This window comes from Trachinotus anak, unplaced genomic scaffold (genome assembly GCF_046630095.1).
Source record: "Trachinotus anak isolate AG129_WGS33_773 ecotype Australia unplaced genomic scaffold, CSIRO_AGI_Tana_v1 ptg000009l, whole genome shotgun sequence".
NCBI lineage: Eukaryota > Metazoa > Chordata > Actinopteri > Carangiformes > Carangidae > Trachinotus > Trachinotus anak.
In genome coordinates this window covers 12268309-12291598 of record NW_027273860.1, presented here as the reverse complement: position 1 = coordinate 12291598, position 23290 = coordinate 12268309, and the positions used below count along the sequence as shown (strand labels likewise).

At 39.7% G+C, this 23290-nt stretch overlaps 1 protein-coding gene across 3 annotated transcripts in view; it reads left to right on the top strand.

Moving 5' to 3' along the window:
• Positions 1-23290, top strand: part of myripb (myosin VIIA and Rab interacting protein b) — a 106899-nt gene that overhangs the window by 4124 nt on the left and 79485 nt on the right. For all 3 annotated transcript variants that reach the window (XM_071485379.1, XM_071485378.1, XM_071485377.1), the window contains exon 2: positions 4824-5026. In XM_071485379.1, coding sequence (XP_071341480.1) covers positions 4917-5026 — 110 coding nt within the window. In that variant the 5' untranslated portion in view covers positions 4824-4916. The remainder of the gene's footprint in view (positions 1-4823; positions 5027-23290) is intronic.

Here is a 23290-nt window from a genome sequence, read left to right as displayed (position 1 = left end):
GCTTTTTGGTTAAAGTGAACGTAAATAAGACAACGAAGTACTGTGTGAAAATACATCAAATAATGTGTCAAATACATGATATAGTTTGCAATAGCACAAACATTAAAACATCATTTTAGATTAAATTTGTTTGAGAAAATGTTTAGAAAATGTTTTTGATGATTCAGCCCTGCATCCTAAGGAATTACGTCTATATTGGACACTTCCACACACATGCCAAAATTCAGTGTCAGTTCAAGAAGTAGTGTATGCAAGGTGGAAAGTAACAGTATAGATATTTGTGTTGTGGATGGGTGGATAGTGCATTCAACTTTTCTACAGGTCAGTGACAGGTGTTCAACTCGTACTTTACCCATAATGTTCTAGCCACAGTCTTTCTCTAAACCTCGCTATACTGTAGTTCTCGTGCAGGTATTGCAGAAGTTGAGAATTTGAAAAATGTAGGAAATGTCAGCACTGAGCATAATAAAGGTTTTGCAGAATTGTCCAATACTGATATTTTTTGTCTGGTGATAGAGTTAGATGTATTAACACATGCTCACATGCAGATAAAGTGTACTGATCAGAAACAGTGTTATAAACAGGAATGTAATAATCCAGAGTGTAATTCGTCTGTGTGAAGCAAGGCTTCTGCAGCTAAAGTTCTGGCTGTCTGCCAATCATGCACTACACAACCTGATAGTTGGTTAAAAAAAAAAAAAAGACAGCTTTAAACTCTAAGAGGAAAATGTGCAGCTACAGCTCATTTTTGCATCTCTCCACCAAGATAGCGCTCAGTTATGCTTACAACTCGTTTCCACTGAGAAGACTGAGCAAACTGGTGAAGCACTATGAACCACTGAGGCAGTCTTTAATCAGTGTCACTTAAAGTGAATTTTTCTGGAATAGTTCAGACTCTACTGTGTATAGACTGATAGCTCATCTGTGCTACTGTTGAGGGAGCGTCAGTGATGTTGCAGGGTGGTGACACTGCTTCATACAGGAAGCGTGACTTCGAGAAATATTGTGCATCTGCTTGTGTGTATACATCCATGTTTGTATGCATCTCTTTGCAAATTGTCACATGTGAAAATGGATTTGTTGTGTGTACAGTGTCTAGTTCTGCCCCCAAGTCTGTGTCACTAAAGCTTCAGAGGCAGACACTCTCACAGACATTGAGACCTTGACACCGCTCACTATAAAAAGAAGGCCTGAATAATTGCCTTCCCTTGTGGCTATACAATAATGGCTGTACAGTAATGGTGCATTAATCTCTTCCATACATTAGAAGAGTAACAGGGACCAAAGACAAATGTTATGTTAGACCAGCCAGTTGTGGTTGGTGTTGTAATATGTTACAGAGTGGTTATGGGATGTCATTCACTTAAAGATGGCATTGTTGTGAATCCTTAAAAAATAGATAATCATTTAGATGAGAATGATAGTGTGTGTGTATATATATATATATATATATATATATATATATATATATATATATATATATATATATATATATATATATATATATATTGAGTGCATTGCATACTAAGACAGTTTATTTAGTGTGACAACTTATTCACACCACAAGGACATTGATCATCTTACACACCAAACAACTACAAATGTAAAATGTACAATGTGCAAATATTGACATCATTGTGTTCCCCAGTTTCCTTCTAATAGCTACTAAAACCAAGTAATCCTGTCTAATTAATTCTGCAAAATTTGCAATGCTATTTGATATGCAGAGAAAAGGAACAAGGAACAGGTTTCAGTCAGGCAAGAGAGACATGAACAAGGACTTGTTCAGTATTTATTGTACAATGTAGCCTAATATTTACGTAATTTTTTTAATTAAAAATTCTCAAACTGTAAGTGTGAGAAATGTAAACGGAAGCGTCATTATTACACTTCATATGAGGATGAAGGCGTGCCAACATGCAACTCAGGTGATATGTACAAATCCATTGCATGCGATATGTAGAATTAGTCCGATGTGGTAAAAGTAGAGGACAGATCACCCCAATAACTGAAGGTACCTAGAAGCTTTATTGTGTTTATTATGCACATATTTGATATGTGTGGGCATGCTGGCACATATACATATGCTGTCCATGTGTAGCTGAGTGTGTATTTTAACATTTTGTGTGTAAAATATGATTCTGTCAGACGTGACAGCAAGGTCTCTTATCACACCGAGTGTTTGTGAATGGTATTGTGTATTTGCACTGTGTGATACCACATGTCTGAGACTGGGAGATTTTACATCTTTTTTTCCCACTGTAGCTGAGAATGTGACAACAGCTCTTCCTCGCTTTCTCACTGTTTCTGTGTTTGTGTTTGTGTTTGCATCCCACTGATACAAATGACTGTGAAAGCATCTGATGGAGATATGTGTAAGGTTGAAATCAAATGATAATTTGAAAAACAATATTCTTCTGGTTTCTTAGAGGCTTTTCATCAAAATGACAAAATTTGACAAAGTTGAACAGCAGTCTGTCCTGGTACAGGCCCACAGCTGAAATGGGAGACTGAGTGATAAGTTGAGTGAGGGGAGAGGTGCTCTGTCGATGAAGCTATTGGCCCAATAATAGAACGGACATAATTGTCTGGCCTTCTGAGTCATCATTGCTCACTCCACTGCCAGTGCTCTCCCATCTTGTTTAGACTCTGCAGTTAATGGACCTTCTCCCTCTGTCCATCTCCCCATCTTACTCTGCTTTTCTCTTCCTCCTGTCATTCCTCTGTTTTATTTTTATGGGCCGCCCTCTGGTCTAGCCTCTCCATCATCCACCATTCTCTCTCCATATCCTTTCTTTACCTCCTCCTCTGTCTGGATTTGCTTATATCTGTTGCACCCCACAAGCAACAGGTGTCAGTTCAGTCACAAACTAAATCAGGCCTGTATCCTTAAAATATGAACCTATTTACTGTAAAACTTTTACGAAATGTGATTTAAAGGTCGACCATCAAAAAGTCAAATACCACACAGGTTTTCACGCATATGCTGCATAATTGAATATCCTTGCATAAAGAAAATGCACCAGGTAATGTAAGGTGTGCAACTGGATTACAACCAAGTGTATACAGTATGTTTACAGTAGAAAACCCATGTCAGACAATGTCAGACCCATGTCTTTTTTCAAAAGAAAAAATAAATACCTCTAAGTTACAGACTCCTGCAGATACATGACATTTGTTATCATGTTGCCTAATATCATGTTTGTGTATGTTGACAGAAGACTGACACAGCTATTTACTTGCTTTGCATGTTGTATGCAAAAATAAGATCTTATCAGAGCACAGGCAGCTGGGGACTCAAAAAGTTGAGGAAGACATGAAGAAAACCGTCCCACGGTGTCACGTTGGCTTCTTATCATGACTTTCCTATGTTCAATGAAAAATTAAGCAGTAAAACGATGGCTTGCAAGATTAAAAACAATCACTGTCGACCCTGGATGGGAATGAACCTTGTGTGTGCTTAATGTGTCACTAGAAGCCTGTCAGTCCAAGAGGGGGTGATGCAGCACTCAGTATCTTACAGTGGGAATTTTACACAACACCCGCTCATTTAAAAAGGAAAAACAAAAATCTGCAATTATTAAAAACAAAGCAAAACTAATGTGAAAATAAAAGTAAAAATAAAGTGTGTAATGAGTTCTTAATTAGTTCTTCTGTCTGGGACGGATCTTCATAGTCGCTGTTAGGCCTGTTGTACTTTCGGTGCACTTCCTTACCTGATCTCCCCGCACATATTGAATAGATGTTGTACTTTGTTCTTACTGCACTGAAGCTTTAGTGTTATTCCTCACTTGTGAGCTGCTTTGGATAGAAGTGTCTGCTAAATGAGTAAATGTAACTGTAAGAGAGAAGTAAAGTCTTGCTGTGTCAGTTGTACTTTGTTTTTGTGCTAATTATCAAATGTTAACATGCTGAACTAATATGGTGAACATTACCATGTGTCTGCTAAGCATCAGCACGTTAACATGCTAACACATTAAATTAAAATAGAGCCTCACACAGGCACTTGCGCGTCTGTTGACTCATATAGGGCTACTGTTTATACTTCTCCAGAAAAAGGCACCTATCTAAAACAGTTTAAACAAATTCTGATCATTATAACCTCCATTAAGGTAGGATTAATTGCAGGGCTGTTGTATTAGACTTCATTTTAGTTTTTATTGGTATACTAAATGAAGCAGCATATCTGCAAGTGTATCTGCAAATCCCATTTTAAAGATCATGATTACTGTTTATAGCATAGAAATAGCCATAAGGCACCATACAAATATCAGAACATTTCGATTACATTTACTTTGACAGGACAGCACAAATAACATTTTTTACAAGTTGAGTTTATTTCTTCCTTCCGGGGCTTGTTCAAGTATCAAATTAGCAATGACCTGAAACAGTAAAAGGAAAAATCTTTCCAGCCAATACACTTTTGGTTTGGAAACAAGCCCTCATTCAGTTTTCAGCTGCTCAGATATGGAGGTTCACGCTGCAGGCAGGCAACTTCATGGCGCCACAATATATTTTGTTCACTAGTCATAAAAGCAAACATTGCAGCATTATTCGCATGGTAAAATAATGCCTTTTCAGTGCACCTTTTATGTTGGACCTCTGTTCTAATAGGCTTGCTGTTGTTAAAATGTAACTGCTCATTGTATTATAAGCTGTGCCAGAGACCTATTGATGCTATAATTTCTCAGTTTACAGAGGTTGATGAGAGACATAAATTACTGAATATCAGGTGTATGAGAGTCCTCTCAGACATACCGACAAGTTAAATGTCAGGCCTAATTCACATACTGTAAAATCCTCTATTTGTGTCTCCTCTCCAGGGTTGTCCCAGCCTCGGCCCCCAGAGCAGCAGTGCCTCTGCCCCTCCTCCTCCTCCTGTCTTGGACCAGCTCAGTGTGGTGAGGCCAGGAACGATGGGTCGGAAACTGGACCTGTCGGGCCTGACGGATGACGAGGCGGAGCACGTCTTGAAAGTGGTCCAGCGGGACATGAAGCTGCGAAAGAAGGAGGAGGAGAGGCTGAGGTGAGATGGGATTACCCTGCCAGCGTTCTTTCTTGTTTTTTTTTCACACATTTGACATACATGGTGATTTGAGAGGAGATGATGACATTCGCCTGTGAGCAGAAATGACCAGATATAGTGCTGTACAGCTGGCTCCACTGTCAGAGGCACCTACCATGCTTTGCCAGTGTTGTTTAAGGTTCAAATCTGTCTCCTACATGAATATTTTATTACTTGAAATGATCTAATAAAGCAAATAAGTCTTTATAAGATACCATATCTTGGAATGATTGCCATGCTAATTGACAGTTCACTAACCCCGACCTGAAACAGTGATTGTTCAGTGGTAGCTTAGAAAATGTAAATAAGTAGAACAGACCTGTCAAACTTGTGCATGGTGCTGAGATACGTGTTTTGTGAGGTCACAGTGACCTTGACCTTTGACCACCAAATTCTAATTAGTTGAACCTTGAGTCCAAGGGAATGTTTGTGCCAATTTAGAAGAAATTCTCTCAAGGAATTACTGAGATACCGCGTTCACGAGAATGGGACAGACGTATGGACAACCTGAAAACATAATGCCTCCAGCCCAGGCCGTCGCTGCCGCTGAGGCGTAACAAAACATCTGCAAGCATTAAAAAGTCAGCTGGAGATTCCAACAATCTGAAATGTAGTCATTCGAGCAGCAAGTCCAGCAATGTTTCTGGCATCTCCATGGATATGCAGTCAAGATTTCAGTAAGACAAAACACTGCTGTCTGTTTATTTATCAGAGCTTGAACATGATTTCTGTTGTTGTGACATCTGATTGAAAGACAGAAGCGTCTAAACTAAGCTACTGTGGAGGTCTGAGCTGCAGTGAATTCATGGTTTATTACCTCAGGGTGTGAGGCTGTAAGGAGGAAGATGCTTGTCTTGTGTTTTCAGCTTGTGGGCTGTCAGGTCTGTGGGGTTCAGCCAGGCCAGGCCTCAGGGCTCTGCTCCGGTGTCACAGCTTCTTACTTAACATGCGACAAGTGCTGGCCCGTTCCTCCTCCTCACCTCCTGTCCTTCACTCCCTCCATCCCACCCTCCCTGCGCCTGTGACAGCCTGTAGTCAGAGGGGATTCAGCTCGGCTGTGACAAGCCTCCATGGGGGTTTTGCAATCAAATTAATGGTTAGATCAGTGTCTCTGCTTTGTGTTGTTTGAGCAGGACAACAGGGGGAATTTTTAGTGTTAAAGTTCCAGTGTGTCTGATGTCACAACAAAATCCAAAGTATGTTTTATCCTGTGTTTTAAGTGTGGTTGTACCCTATAATTTTGTAAACACAAGTATGCTCCTTTGACTACTTACCAGGCCCCAGCATCAGTCATTTTGTTGTGGAGTTTGATGTCTTTCTTGTGATTTGAATGGTGATCCTCAGTGGTTTTGTGTTCTTGAGTGGATGCCATGAGTGATTAGGCTGCTCTACTTCAAGCACAAAACATCTTAGCTGTACTCTGAGGAGCATAACAAAGTTGCTTCATGAACCGGAAAGCAGCCATTGGTCTGTGATGCTTAAAACTAGACTTATTTTCCTAGAATCCGTTTCGAAACAAAGACGGTGTATTCCCAAATTACTGGGCTGTAAAATGTTCTCCCACCAAGCTGTCATGAATGATCAAAAATGAATGTGTGCCTCTCAGGCTGTTGTTACTGCTGTTTACCGCAGAAAGATGAGCAGATTAATGTTGATGTAATCACAACAGTTCTTCATAAAACCAATCATGTTCGTTGCTTTTAAAGCATCTAACAAGACATTAAAAACTCAGTAAGACTGCAAAGTTTCCAAAGCGGATATTAAAACTGTTGTAGCTGTAAAATCTGCTGATGTTTTATGCAGTTCCACGTCTGAGAGAGATCTTTTCCTTCTTACTGTTAGATTTCATTTGCTTTATCAAGTAGTGCCTCCTGCAAATCTATTCGATTTTTCTGTTTCATCAGCATCAGTGTTTCGTCTCTATTCTGTTTTTGTAGTTTATTCAGTGATGTAAAAAGTAATCTAAACCTTTAAATAAGTATATAATAGACTCTAAATGTACTTAAGTTCTGCCTTTAACCATTTTAATCATAGCAACTACAGCTATATTTCAAAATTGCCCTGATGTTCAGTACTTAAGTACATGAAACTATTAATTGATCATTTGATTGGTTGATCCCAGAATATTAATTGGAAACAATTTTGTTAATTACAGTATTACTCAGTGGTGCCAGCTTCTTAAATGTGAGTATATGCTTTATTTTTCCATTGTCTATCATTGTAAACTGGTAAACTGAATACTTTGGAGTTGGATACTTTTGAATAAACTTCAAAGCCTTACTTTCTAATTTCCATCGCTGTTTTGTCAGTATCACAAACTGAACTTTTTGTAAGCATTCCTACAACCACTCCGCACCCAGAATCAATAGATTATGGATGATAGTGTTTTTATAAATGAATCTTTCTTAGCGAAGAGCAGTGTATGCTTGTTCCATCTCTGATGTTATAACCTCATTTAATTTCACTGCATTCAAATGGATCAATGGACTAATAAGCTCAAGAGCAGAGTACTTACTTAATATTCTTTCTCCATGTCACCTTAAGAATAGGACTTGTCCTCAGGCAGTTTCAGGCTGGTGTGAATTGCTGTTTTTGCGTCAGTCACATTTTTCTATTGTATCTGATCAAAGGCAGAGTGTTTGTGTGACATTATACAGCGCAGCTAGTTAAGAGAGCTCAAAATAGAGGAAAATTGCTTACCCCTCAGTGTACACTGCTCCGCCACAATTGGTCAAGTTACAGAAAGAAAGCGAAAACCCATTTGCCTTTCATATGAAATGCAAAGTACTTCACAGTTTACAGTATATGAATAGGAATATGAACGCTTGTTTACAGCAGACGGTAGCTGAATGTTTCAGCAGGTAGCTTTCTCCCTATGAGGTTTTCTGCTCTATGCATGGCTGACATTTGTTTTTCTTCCCTGAATGAAGTCAGCCCTGCAGAGTTGTAAATTACCCTGTTGAAGGATTCATGGGATAATTTATAAGTCTCAGCTGGCACTTTAAATGCTCCATTTTAATTTTCCCCCGCGCTGAATAATAATAAATATTGAAACACTTAACTGATATTACCTTCTGTCTCATAAATAATGTAATGAATATTTAAATAAAATGATGCACATAGCTATAAGCCTTGTTAAGGACATCTGTTTTTTTTCTAGTTCACCTAAAGTTTTAATGATGGCAACTACAGCTTGTTTATGATGTCTCTGCACTTTAATGCTTTTATCTCTGATTGAGGGACTTTTTATGGACTATGTTGTATATAATTATTATTTCTGTACCGTACAACAAATAACAATGAAACATGACCTTTGAAAGAGCAATGTTCCTCCATATGAACATGACTACATTGACAAAGAAATACAATTTTCAAGGGTTTAGTGTGGTGTTTTTACTGAACTTTCCCTTAGAGATTTGGATTTTGCATGATTAGCTTGGTACAGTATTATGTAGTATTTGGACAATGGGCTGGCCTGTCTGGGTCTGTACCAAATTTACACTGGGTCTTTTTAATTTGACATTTAGTGTATCTTTTCACTTTTATGCTGACGACACAACGCTATACTCCCCTATGTATTTTGGCAAACCTAAATGATTCGTCTGTTCTAAGAAACCGGATGTTATACACTTTTTTTAACTAAATGATTAAAAATATAATAGCTGGTTGTAAAAACATTCAAACACTGCAGCAGGAATCTTTAGCCTATAATTTTAAATGGTACTATAAGGATTTAATCGTCATATATGATGCTTTCCTTGCACCTCATTGATGCACCAACAGAGGTGTTTACATGTATGTTGCCCAAAATAAATTTTTCTGAGACAGACGGTGACAAAAAAACAAAAAGGACAAAAACATTTTACAGGATACCTATAACTGCCAGTGGAGTTTAGAATTAAATCTGGCAATGTTAATGACCTATCTGATAATGACCTATGACACCTGACCTTGTGAAGTCCTTAAGTACATTTCTGAATTGTTATGTCCATGTTCACACTTAAGGCATCTCATCTCCATTAAGATTTTCGCCTAAACTTGGTATAGTAGCACTTTTCCCATTCCTGTTCATTAGATTTCACAGACTGAAGTGTTGGCTCTACTGTTTATGTTTTCTCTGATCAGTTCTCCTTTGCCGTGTTCGTTTGTCCTGCATGTTTGATTTTTTTTCCTCCTTATTTCTTTAACTGTGAAGCACTGTGGACCTTTTTTGGAATATGAAAATAAATCTTTAGTAACATCTGTTTGCATTGCCACTGAGGGATGAGAGTATGATTCAGCCAATTAGAGAGGGTGAGCAGCTCAACCTCTGGCGTCCACTGTCTCAGTGGCCATCCAGCTGGAGAGGCTCATTATGAAGCAGCAGGAAGATCAGGGGAGCACAGGCGTGGGTCTACTTAAAAAACAACATAAGCACTCCCAAGGGAAACAGACTGGGAAATGCTCATAGACAGAAATAGCTACCCACCATTGCCTCTCTGTTAGCAGGGACAAGATGGCTGGAGCTCCAGTTACTGGTGACTTTTATGGGTAGTTTGCTTTCAGTGTTAGGAAGGATCCCCTTTACACATGGGTCTGGCAAGTCCTTGTATGGATAAGCCAATTACTGTACCTGTAATGCTCACTCCAAAACTCATGACAGAAGCTGCTGTGACAAGTATATACTTCGTATGAAAGGCTCAGCTTCCCTGTGAGTGTTGAATAAGGCAAAAAATGATTTGGACACTGAACAATGCTCAGTGGATAAGTCTCAATTATTTCCGAAGCTGTGGGCCGGTGCACTCAGTAGTCATTCTTTCTCCATTTTAATCTTTCTCTCTTTCTCTGTGTGGAGTAATTCCTGCTCAAGAATGCAGCCTTGCCACCCGTAACAATATTACCCGATTATCAGAGGGTGATATTTTGCATCAGCAGTTATAATTTGTTGTTGTGTAGTTGTGATTTTGTGGAGCACTAACCACAGACATCTTTTTTTTTGTCACAGATGTTATTAGTATTTGATTTTGTAGCTTTAATCAAACTCTTTGCAGCTGTTTTATTGTAAGACTGAATTGTTGCATAGTGTTTGAATCTGTAGACTGTTTATTTTATCAGGTTTATCCAATGGGCCTAATGTGTCTCATGCATTCAAAGGCTTTATCTTTTTATTTTTCTTGATGTCATTTGTTGTCTCTTTCAGCTGGTGAATGTGACAGGCTGGCATGTACAGGGAGCAGGAGTCGCCCTGGGAGGCCAGGATCTTTTTGAAAGAAGGTGGCAGAGGATGTCACTCTGTCAGGAAGGGAGCTGACCTCTATTTCCTCCTGTATTTATCCTCTTGCCTCTCTGTCTGTGGACACACACCCAGAGCCAGTGTGAGGATGACTTAAAAAAAAAAAAAGAAAAGTATTATTTTTGAGCCAGTCAGGTTCAGCTCGGCCCAAATGGCTCTTTATTCACGGCGATCGATAAATTGGTGTAATTGAATTTCAGAGCAGAAGCAGTCAGAGGATATTGCCCTTTGTTACAGGACAGTCCCTTTGGGCTGCACTGCCATCTTCTCTATTAAAGCAGCTCTAAATGGGGACAGATCAACCTCCACTTTCAGAGCTGAGGCTATGTCAGACCTAAGGTCGTGTCCTCTCATAACGTCAACTCAGATTTCAGTTTAGGGCTTCATTTATTAAACATTTCTTTTCCAAATACAGTCACTAGACAACTGCGGAATATTGAATAATCTGTTGTGTATTGCTTTGGTGATGTATTTCTTTAGTGGGGCTGTTTTCCCAGACGAGTGAACTAATGACCCCAACTTCTCTCTGTTGAGGGAAAATCCAGAAATCATGTAACGACTCCAGTGCAGCTTTATGGGTGTTGAATAGCTCCATTGTGTTAAACAGACATGTATTATTCCTTTCTTCACTGTGTCTAAGGTGTTTATTCTGTGCCATAATCCAGCGTTGGGTCCTATGTTAACATGTGATTTTCTTTCACATGAAACAGCCCAGAGCTGCACGGATGTAATGTGCAACTTCATTAACAGCTTTACGTGGCTAATCGCCGCACCTCCCTCCATCTTTAGCATGAATGTATTTTTATGTCGCAGCCAGGAAAGCAGGTCTGGATGGAGTTAATTTCAGTCTGCCTGTTTTTGTGGCAGTTGTGTTCTCTTGGCTGCGGTTCTGTTTTGGTGGGGATTAGCTGTGTTGTGTTATTGGTGTGGGTTATTTGTCTGAGTCATGTTGATGTGGATTGTTTTTGATGTGGAAGTGATGTGTATGTACACACTGATCTCATCAGCACTGAGTGTGCATGCGTGTTTGTGCACAGTGAGCAGGAAGGACACATCTTTCTGACCTTTTTTCTGTAGCCACACTGGCAGGTGTAGTACCAGTATTGTGAGTCATCACATTTCACGGTCTGCCAGGGATAACACTATAATTGATACAGTAGGACGCAAATGGGTATTGCGTGACAACTGCTCGGCTAATTTAGCTTTATTTTTAAATCTTTTTGTTTAGACTTTAGTTTCTAAAAAAAGAGGAAAAACCTTCATTAAGAGTTTTATGTGAAACCCGCTATGTCAGCACAACAATAGACTTATTTATTTTTAGAGCTGCTGTGTGATTGTTGTGAGCTGACTTTACATCATCCTCTCCTACGAGACAGGACCGAGTTTCCTGATGGACACGATGGGGAACAGATTCATAAATGTCAAAGTGTAAATAACCTGCAATAGGAAATGTTTATTTCAAGTTGTTAGCATGTTTTTAATAAATTACATTTCAAATGACAAAATAAGCACCTCCCTCCTCTCTACTCCCTTTGCTGTTTTGCAATGAAGGTTTGAAAGCATATGGAAACAGTGAGTTTCCTTGCTGACTTCTGGTTATGCTTTAATTTGCCTTCATGTGTTCGGGGCTGTTGAGGTGATCTGTACAGCTGCCACAGACTCTGTGATTTCTAATTAGTTTTTAATATGGCCCTTAGTAGATGATATTTAATATAATTAAACTTAATTAGCAGACAGAAATATAGCCCCCCTGACCATGGTAATTATACATGGGCATGCTTACGCATACTGTGTTCAGTGTCTCTGTCTCAGTCTCTCTCTCACTCTCTCACTCACACACACACACACACACACACACACATTTATCTGAGGTGCCGTAGCTCTTTGCAAAAATGCATTTCTTACAGGAAGGTCATACATATTTTTTACCACCCATGTATGAAATATATATTCTTCAGCTAACAGCTTAGCAGTGTAATAAAGTGTAAGTAAACTAGGCCTCTGGAGTGTTGGAATAATATGTCTGATTAAATAACTTATTTTAGTGGTGCAGCTTTGTTTATGGATGCTATTGCAAGTTGAGTTTCCACTTTATAGCCAACCTAATCAAATTCAGGTTACATTTTAAGATCATTTAGGCTGCATCATATATGTAAATGTGTCATATTAAATCTAACTCGTGAGGAGTTGTTTGGTGGGCAGACTGCGACTCAGGCTTTTATGTCATGTGGATAATTTGTCACACAACACACTTTTACTTGAGCATAAAAGAAGAAGTTTGCTGCTTATAATTCCTGGAAACAAATGTGTGCATTGTGTGAAGACGTGTGTGTGTGTGTGTGTGTGTGTGTGTGTGTGTGTGTGTGTGCCTTTGACTCTCCTGAGCTAAGCGTCCCAAACATACGGTGCGTTACGGCGTCTGATGGAGGAAGATTCTGATTTCCCCTGAGTGTGACAAATCAGCAGCTGCACAGCGCCGCCGTCCTCTGGAGCTGCTGAGCCCACGGGATGGGCTGATGAGATAGTGAAAAATAATCCACCCCAGCTACTTGTGGCAAACTCGCTTTCATACACCGCTTTAGCATTTCCAGCTGACTGCATAGATAGGTTTCTCCTCAATAACCTTGCCTGCATGAATGTGCAAGTGGCATTTTAGTCTTTGCTCACTGAGGGTCAAATGGAGGTGAACGGATCACTGCTCAGCCTCATCTTCTTCCAGAATAACCTGTATACATTTCCACTTAGATAAAGTCTGGAGTCATTGGCTGGAAGACTAAGACAGACTCAGAGAAATTATCTGAGCTGTTACTTTTATATTTGACCAGGTCTGCAGTGATTACTTCTGCTGCTGGCCAAATGTCAAGTGCTGTTTTGAGTTAGAGGAAAATAGTTGGTTGCAGCAGGAAGACGGTGTTATCTCACTCCCTGCCTCCTGAATCTTTTCAACCTCTCCCCGTTTTTCTCATCTCTTCTATCTTTTCTATCTCATCCAGTTGTCATGTCCTACCTCTATAGATCCTCATTAGCAGTAGCCAAAATGTGTTGAGATTGAGGTCAGTATTGGATGAGCTGCTTTCCATCCAGGGGGAGCGAGTGATGCTTGGCAAGACAGCAGGAAGACTTTCCTTTGTCTGAGTAATTGCCTCTCTTTTCTCGCCCAGTCTGGCTCGTCATTATGCCCAGGCCAAGAGACACAAGACTCATTCATCCCATTGGCCTTATCTCCTGTGTGATATTGAAGTGAATGAACTTCGCCAGCCGTGCTAATTTTAAAGGTTTGTGGTGTTTGCGGGGCTTTGGCAGCAAGGCATGGTTCAAGTGCTCAGACACAGTCAGTTACCCACAGCCTCAGAGAGGGACTGTCTTTGCGGGAGTTCTGAATGAGAGAAAGTGAAGGATCCTCTGTGGGATTACAGTGGGAGGATGGAGACAGAAAGTACACTCTGTACAAGGTGCAGTCGGGCTCATTACAGAAAATGAATCCTCTTTTTTCTTTTGTATCACTGGTGCACTGTGGTGTTCTTTAAGCCTCTCTGTATTCAGGTAATCGTCTGTCTCTGTTCCACTTGTCTTGTTCTTCCACTGAGGTGTGTTTTCTGCCGTCACCCACTCCAAACATTTCAACATGGTTATGCTGAAGGGAGGGGGTCTCTTGTGGAGAAGGAGAAAATGGAAAGACTTTGCATATAGCTGTTTTCAGATTTTATTTTTTATTAGCAAATAGCCTGTGGAAAAATAGTTTTCATATATTACTCTGACTTTTTCATTACCTCTACCAAGATTTTTTTTTAACTCATGTCTGTTTATTTGTCATCAAAAAGCACTGAACTGATTTGCACTGAACTTGGTGGAGGGATGGGGCATGGGCAAATTTTGGGGCAGCTCCTCAAATGTGAGGATTTGGTATTTTTCAAACCTTTGTGTTTTTAAAAGCATTTTTTCGACATTTCACAGACTTTTACAGTCTAGACTTTATTTGTAAGTTTGTTTATTTGATCTCTAGCAGCCACCTTGTGAAAAGTCATTAGAGTGCAAAGAAAGAATAAAGAACTTGATCTTCTCAGGTTTGAATCGCTTTATGTTTGGAATATGTGTTGCATATAAGTGCTGCAGATTTTATAAGATTAAGAGGCATTGTTGTGACTAACATGTCTTACTAGCATGCCACAGTCTGTGGACCAATTAGCTAGAAAATGCTTCATTCCCAGTGAAGGCTCTTGACAAAGCATGCGTCAGTTGAGGCTTGCAGCCAGCAGAGGTAATTTGTTTATATCATCGATGATGGAGCAGCAGAGAGATTCTGCAAAAAAATGCAATGTGTCCTGGTCTCTTGAGCTTTCCCATAATCCTGTGCTCCATCCACTGAATTGGTCCAGTATCTTTAACCCCAAACTTCAAGAGCTTTAATTTATGAGATCCCTACATACTGTATGTAAGACGCAGAGGCTCACTTGCGTAGTAGTGGTTAGTAGTGGTCGTGAGAGGGCCAACAGATGAGTGCTGAGGGTGGGGCAGGGGGATGTTTTACCTCATGTTAAAGACCTATCTGGTTTATTTTGGACAGCCATCGATCCTCATTTTCTCCTCTGCTGGATCGTATGTGTGTGTGTGTGTCTGTGTCTGTGTCTGTGTGTTTGTGTGTGTCTCGTGGGTTGGCTCTCCTTCCTTCCAGGAAATGGGCAAAATCCATATTTTACCTCAGGACTGCTCCTACACCGACTCTTTGTTTAATTTCTTTTCCTTTTTCTTTCAGTCTGTTGTCGTCTGTCTCTTTCTCTGCCTATGTCCTTCTGCCACTCGCATAGTTATTATCTTTCCTGTGCTTTATCTCTCACTCTTCCCTTTGTCATAAAGTGTCTCATCTGTGTGTGTCAGTCAATATCGTCATGGCAGCACTGTGTGTTTGTGTACAGTATTTGTACTGTATCTGACGGCCCCCCTGCACCTGCAGGTCTCGGTCATGGCCTTATGTAGCTAATATGCTCATGTGGGGTATAAACACAAAAAGAACCACACGAAACTCATTGAAATGAAACAAAGCTACTTGATTTTCTGCTTTTTTCTCACCCTCATAAGGATCATGGACTATACTTAAATCACCACTTAAAACACTTTTATGATTTAGTCTTTCTTTTATGTACAGTTATAGGTTTTGGTCCTGCCCACTTTTAATCTGGTGTTGCTTGTTTTGTTTTCTTTTACACAATTTTTAATTTTATGCATCTTGTTATTCCTGTTTTATTACTACTGTTTTATTTTGCTTGTGCTTATTTTTCGTGTGTTTTACAGGTCTAGTTTTAAAACCATCCACTTATTGAAAATGCTTTTAGAATAGAAGAGCCATCTTTAAATTTGTTCTCATGATGATGCAGCTCTTATTGGTGATAATGAGAATGATTTGTTTTGTTTTTTGTATTCTGTGGAAACCTTTTAAATACAATGACTACAAAATAATGGTCTCCTTTTAACTGCACAGTTTAGAGTAAATGTTATATGAAACATTTAGTTTCATCACCCACTGAAGAGCTGGCTGTCTCTCCTCTGTTCTTACCCATAATTCCTTTTGAAAGACCTCAGAAAACCTAATGAGTCTCTTGGCGTTTGTTAACTCTTCAAACGTGTGTGTGTGTGTGTGTGTGTATGCACAGTAACTCCAGTTTTCTTGGAGCCTGGCTGAAACAGTCGCTGTGAAAACTAAACAACTCTCCCTACACTTCTCATGACCTTTCAACCACAATCAGAATAAATACAGAGAACGACATACCAGATCATTGCTACCTCCAGTTTATCCTAATTAAAGATGTCTAAAGTAAAGTGTTTATTGTTAGAAACTTCTCTAACCACTGTCTTGCCCTCTAATCAAACTAAAAATCCTTTAAACTTCAAGAAAAATTATCTGAAATATACAGAAACGTTATGAACAATCATATTTGAGGCATTCAATGACATTCGGTAAAGCAGAAATTCATTGCCATATAGTAAACAACATACAATTTAACTTCAGTTGGACACTTATACATGAAGACTTTATCCATGACTTGTAATCAAAACAAGCCAATAATAACAGTATAAAGTCTTCCAGAGGATCTACATCACCACCATTAAGCACTGAGCACTTACTGTGGTCTGAGGAGGCGCCAACCTTAAATATGATAGGTTAAGTCAGTCAATATTGTCTTATTAATGAAGAGGTATTTAAAGCATAGATTAGAGATATTTATTGACTTTGTTTTTCAAGTGGGAATTTTCTGCTTCATTTTGCTTCATGAGGAATAAAGTTTCCTTCCCAATTTCACTCTGATTGAAGGTGGTGATTTAAACCTTGGAGACGCTGCTCAGATTTATGCTTTAAACCTTCATTGCAATTACCTTCTGTTTGCTTAAATACCTATAATTTTTCTGAACATGCTCCACCATATAAATCAAACAAGGTTCACTCACTCTCTATTGTTTTGTAGTTTTGGGGGTGCCACTCTGCCACCGGTGGCCGGCTTTCAAGTAGTGCGTGTTTCCCAGGGGAACCATCGCTGCTTGAGTGACTGGTTTCTGGAAATTATGAGTCACAGCTGGGGCTGTGGTCGGCTCGCCCTCCTCTGTTTAATGACTGCAGGAGTCGTGTCTTCTGATAAAACTGTTTGGTAATAAACCAGTAGGCTATGCGCAGATCCTCCTTTTTCAAGAGTTTGTTGATGGTGGATTGTTGGAATTCAGTTTATTGCAGATTTTAGACCTTTTAACCTTTACCCCAGATTAGTTGCTGAGAAGTTTCCTTGTAAACAAAACAGCTTATTTAATCATTTGATCTAGTGCTTAGCGAAAATAATAAAGGGGGGGGTCAACAATTAGATTGGTTTTATTTGGAAGAAAGAATTTATATCATGTAACTACATACAGCATATAATTGTTATGGAGACACTCTATGGGGAGGACCACAGAGGCTCAAGCAGTTGGTTCCACTTCAACATTGTGTTGCTAGTAGCAACCACTGCAGGCAACATTTCAAAGCAGTCACACGCTGTGACTCAGGCTACGTCCACACTATGTTTTGGTTTTAAAACGCATCACTTTTGCTCTGTTTTCGCCTGCTGTCCACTCTACTCAGTCACTTTTTGAGCTCCTAAAACAGAGACTTTTGGAAACGCTGTTGAACTTTTACTTTGAAAACTCTGGGGTTGCATCGTAGTCTGGACTGGCAAAAATGGAGAACTTTGGATATGATGACGTACGCACCCACGGTCACTCCCTGGTCCTATCAGCCCCGACTACCAGTGGTGAAAGCTACATGGATAACGAAGTGTTACTGACCTTGTTGTCTTTGCTAGCAGCTGTTGTAGAATTAAATTCTGCATTTTAATGCTACAGCTGCCTTTGCTGTTCCTTGTATCTGGTGTTTTGTGCAAGTAATCAACTGCAGAGTAAAACAAAGATTTAAAAAAAAAAAAAATCTGGTTCCTGTTTACACCGGCTCACACATGCCCAGTACACGTAAATGGTCAGGTATTTGTGCATTTTCAGATATGATATGGACAGCCATTTCTAAGGCTTTTAGATATTTTATCTAATTTATTAAAAGGTTATTTTTGGTGCCTAAATATACAGAGTGGTCCAAAAGTCTGATGGTATAAAGTTGGATTATGGGAAGTATATGATCCAGAAATTTTTTTGGAGCTTATAAAACAACAAAAATGATAAACAATGAGTCAATTGATTTGATTTGATTTTTTTTGTTCATCTGTGGAAGTGAAATACTAAATCATTGTCCTCTTTTAACACTGAACACAAAACTAGCAGCTCCTATCTGCCACTCTGTAGTTATTGTGTACAGTTTGACTTCTATGTTATGGAGATCATTTTAGATGAGATTCCCTGCTTTTAGATTTCAGGAAAATAGGATTTCCGCCTGCTTTATGTCATTTACGCTGCTAAATCTAGTCAGACATTTTCCACTCTAAATCCGGTTCTCAATGTTTGGGCTTATTCTCTCGTTCATCTGCTGATCTAATGTAATGTATATGCTCGTAGCAGTCAGCTGCAAAATATAGACTTTCTCTGAGCTTTTCACTCTGCTGTCTGTCTGAAACTGTCACTAGAGGACAGGAGATAAGACTCAGCTGAAATGTGAAGTCTGTCTGTGATGTGTGGTTTATTGAGGACAGTGGTGGTGACTGCAAGGACGGGCAGGAGAAGAGATAGAGGGTTAAGAGTTAGAGAGAGAGAGAGAGAGAGAGAGAGAGAGAGGAAAGGTAGAGAGAGGACGGACAGGAGAGAGGAGGAAAGACAAACTGTTGGAGGATGTTTTTCATCCGCCCTTGATGAGACACAGGAGATGCAGATGCTGTGAGCTCTGCTCCATTAGCTGAGGCTGCTGCTGGTTTGTTACAGCAGCATATGTGTGATTGTGTGTGTTTGCATAAGCACGTCTTTTTGTATGAAGCATCTCTGAAGGGCTCAGGGAGATATATGTGGTTTTCATCTTCTGATTGATATCAAAATGAAGACGTACAGAGCAGTGTTTATCTCTAACTATGATTAAGTGCACAGACTGAAGGCCTTTTATATTAGATATAGCTGCTACTGTTTTATCATATGTCTTGGCATACTTGTGGTGATTGATTATGGAGGACTGATTGGGAGTCGCCCCGTGCAGTCTAATTTATTGAGACTGTATTTTAGGAATGCAGCTCCGCTGGCCTGGATGGCAGAAACCCAGCTGAAAGACTGCAGTCTTCCTCCGCTGTCATAATCCATCCAGACTTGTCTTCTTCTTTCAAACAACAGCTCAATTTTTTGGGAGCAGCGAGATGCAGCAATGTGGCAAGAAACCACAGTAAGAAGGTCAAATTGTTGCTGCACTGCTATTGGGATGAAAAGCACACCATTGCACGCTCCTGGTTTTGCCACCTGATCACTGTGTGTTTTTTGTTTTTTTTTTCTTCCCCCCTCCTTCACCATAAGAAACTGTCTTTTTCTGTTTTCACTCTTTCCATTTCTCTCGTTGATGATGGTGGCTTTGGCAGGACTGCTAATACCTTCCCCTGACATATATTCCATTTTTACAGGCTGAGTACCCTGTATTGAAGCCCTTCCAATATCTCTCACTCTCACCCCTGTAGTCCATCACTCCCCTTGTACTATTCAGCCATCGTAAACACTTGGGACTGTGCAGTATATCATACCGTATGTGGATTAAGCCTGGGGTGCACTGCTCATCTCCTGGTACACATGACTTCAGAGCTGGATCCCTGCAAGCTCCACATCTGCAATTACAGTTGTGGCCAGGTGAAGGAAAGCAGTGGTGCAGTCGAGGACATCTGGAGACATGTGGACTACATATACAGACTTCTCTTTTTCATTTAGGGAAACCCAACTTCTGTCATTGCAATTAAATATATAGCAAGCCTGATTTTATTATTATCATTCCTGTGAGAAGGGTGCAGGGTGAGCAGGATTCAAATTGACTCTGTCGATTCCCTCCGTTTTATTGGAGACTGATTGTGCTTTATGGCTGTGTCCTCTGCATTGAGGGTTTTGCACAGCTGCACTGCTCAGTTGCCAGGTTGTGAGAAGCTAACCCAAATATGTTAATGGGGCTCTGCCACTGCTCGCCGATGGGTTGCCAGGCGAGGAGTTGGATTGTGAAAATGAAATGGCAAAGAATACGTTCTGTAAGTGGGTTTATGATCTTAAAAAAAACATGTAATAATAGCTCACAGTTCGGTGTGTAAGTATTCAGACAATTTAGTTTTTTCTATGAGAGGAAACAATGAAAAGTGTGAAGTGCCTACTTTCAGCTGTATTTTGAGGCTGTTTACATCCACATCCTATGAACTGTAAAGAAATAGTAGCCCTTTTTATGTATACCTCCTAAGGATATAAAACACTGCTCCTGCTGTTCACCTAATATAGATGTGAACTTCCCCAAACAAACTTAAAGCTGAAAGTCAGCACTTTAAACCCATTGTTTCTTTTGAAATCCAGTGTGCTGGAGTAGAGCCAAAACACTGAAAAACATATCACTGCCATAATAATACTTGTAGACTACACTGTTGGCAGTTTGGTACTCAGTGAAAAGTGGCCTATTTGTGTCCAACAATACATTTTCCCCCATGTTTAAAATTTCCTTGATTAAGAAACAGCCAGCAGGAAACCAAAATAAAGTAAAATTATTTTTTCAAACCTCATTTGTTTGCAGTCTTGGAAAGTGACCTTCTCTGTTGGGCCCATAGGGAGCACTGTTGTCCATGTTGTCAGGGCTGGGCTGGACCGTCTACACACGGCTGCACTTTGCTGGTCCCATTGGCTGACCACAGGCCTCAGACCAGACTGAGTGACACGCCACACCTCTGCCAGTCTCTTTTTAAACCACAGCCTCAGATCACATTTTTAAAAACTATATTCAGGCCTAATGCAGTCCAAGTCTGTCCAGAGAAGAAAATGCTGTCAAGACCTGCTGTCAAAACAATTCAAATGTTTAATTATATGAGAAAAAGTTGTGTAAGTGCCCTGAAAAAAGAAACCAGTTTTTGCTGATTGAATTCCTCTTTTGTTACCTTCTTGTGATGAAAAGTCAGCTAATGTGTCATTTGAGGCCTTTATTATTTCTCCATGAAAGAACTATTTATCATTTATATCAGCATTTTAATGTTAATTGTAATTAATAATTTATTAATTACAGTTTTTGATGAGTTCTTCGCTGCTCTTAGTGCCCCCCCTTGGAGTAAAGTGTCATTGTGCATTTTTATTGTCCTCCAAGTAGCCTGTTTTTCTTAACTTGGCCTAATTAGGTTGATGTTTATTCATGATGTGGTTTATTTTGTGATAATACTTTTATATCGAGAGGTTGGTTAAAAGCCTACACTATCCATGCTATGTGAAAAATACATTTGTATGTTGTCATTAGGCTCCAGTGGGACCTTTAAAAGCATTTTGAACTGAGATGTCACCCTGAAAAAATAAATAACCCTTTATAATCTTTGTAATGCGTGACACACTCATGTTTCTGTGTGTGTGTGTGTGTGTTTTGGGAGGCTCACAAATGTGTCTGGTGGCTATTGTCCATGTGAAAGCTAATAATGCCTCCCTACTTTCATTTCCTATCTGTTCTGAGGATAGACAGATGCCCACACATACACATACCCACTGTTTCAGGGATGCATTTCTAAATTGAAACAGGCTCAAGGTTTCTCCTGGTTGCGTGCAGTTTTTGCTCATGTGAGTTTGTGTGTGTGTTTTTCTCGCAGAAAGCAGACAACAGATAGATTTGTAAATCAGTGAGGAATTTCAGTTTTGTGCTGGAAAGATTGAACTAGAAATGCTCTTACAAGGCTAACGCTAACACATTAAAGCATTTCAATCCCATTTGTGTGTAAAGACAAACTCCAGCAGACATCCAGTCAAACTTCACCATGTTTTTACTTGCACCAAGCTATCACAGCACAGACAGGCTGTTTGGTTCGCTCAAACACAAAGAGGCAGTGAATCGTATCTTTGAGCTGTACAGGATGATCGTAATAATTAGCTGGCCAAAAGACGACACTCAATATAAAATAGCTCCAGACGACAGCGTAGCTCGAAATAGCCAGTCATTGCCTGAGTATTTGAGCAGGCAGCACACCGCAGAAAGGGTTGACAGAGGAAGAGAGCGGAGAGGATGTGGGTGAGGAGGAGTGGTGGAGGAGGAAGAGAGCAATAATTAGCTGAGCTTGTCATTCTTGTGATTAAACACTGATTTAGCAGCGTGCTCAGTGGGTGCGTGGAGTTAAATTGGCTGTACTGCTGTTAGTGGCGATGTGACATGGGAGGCCTGGGTCACTGTACTGCAATGCAGCAGGATTCCCTCCATGTAGGTCTTATCCTTGTTTATTTGTGTGCCAGAAGTAATGTGAACGCACAGGACGGGTTTGCTCCTGAGCACTAATCCCTTTGGTACTGCTGGTTTTTCCATGGTTTCTATGAAGAGTGATACTGCACCTCAATTTTTTTTACGATGATAAACAAGTTTCATTAATGCGGCTGAAGGAGCCTGTTGTTTTTCTGTATAATCTTCAAAATGAAAGATGAATTTTACTCTAATACTGTAAGTGTATGTGTTTATATACCTGCAGGCTAAATGCTCCATTGAGTGATGTGCTTTGATGGTTATTAGTAATATTATCCTCCTCTACAGATACCCAACCTTGTCTGATATTGAAAAAACTGGCAGCCCCATCTCATAATGTTCATATTAATAACTACTGGCATTTAACTCTGTGTCATTGTATCCTTGAATAAATGTACAACTTTGAAACAAGAACCTTTGTTCCTACTAAGCACAGCCATGTTGATGAATATTACAAGAGGGCAATAAATCAACCGTTCTCCTTACTCTCTCTTACAGGGATGTTTAATTTCCTCCTAATTGTGAGGATATTCTCACTATTATTTAATGAATTGCTCTCACCAGACGAATCACAGGGTTAGTGTTTAGCTTAGATGAAGCAAATATTGTCATCCTGGTGCATTTAGGAGCCTTGAGTTCTTTCCCTTTCGGACAGATGCATCTCTTCTCTGTCTGTTAGTCTGTTAGGCTTCTTGTTGTAGGCGGCACAGTATCACTAATGGCAGATTTAGCTATTTAATGAGAAACCCAGTGCACTCAGCAAGCCTCTTGAGACATCATTTATGATTAATGCCAATGAAAACAAAAATTATATCCACAAAAATAAATAGCAGATGCTAGTGGGAGGGATGGATTTTAACATCCTTTGACTTAAAGAGCAGGGGATATTGTGATTTGGGGTAAATTTAATTACAAGTGAGAAGTGTTTAAATCTGCACTAATCCATGTTTTTATAATAGCAATAGTTCAAATGATCATGTTTAATGGGAAATGGGCCAATAATAATGACAGACCCACAGATAATTATCACCTGATTGGACTATGCAGTGTTTTAGTGTCTTTCAGCTCATTGTTT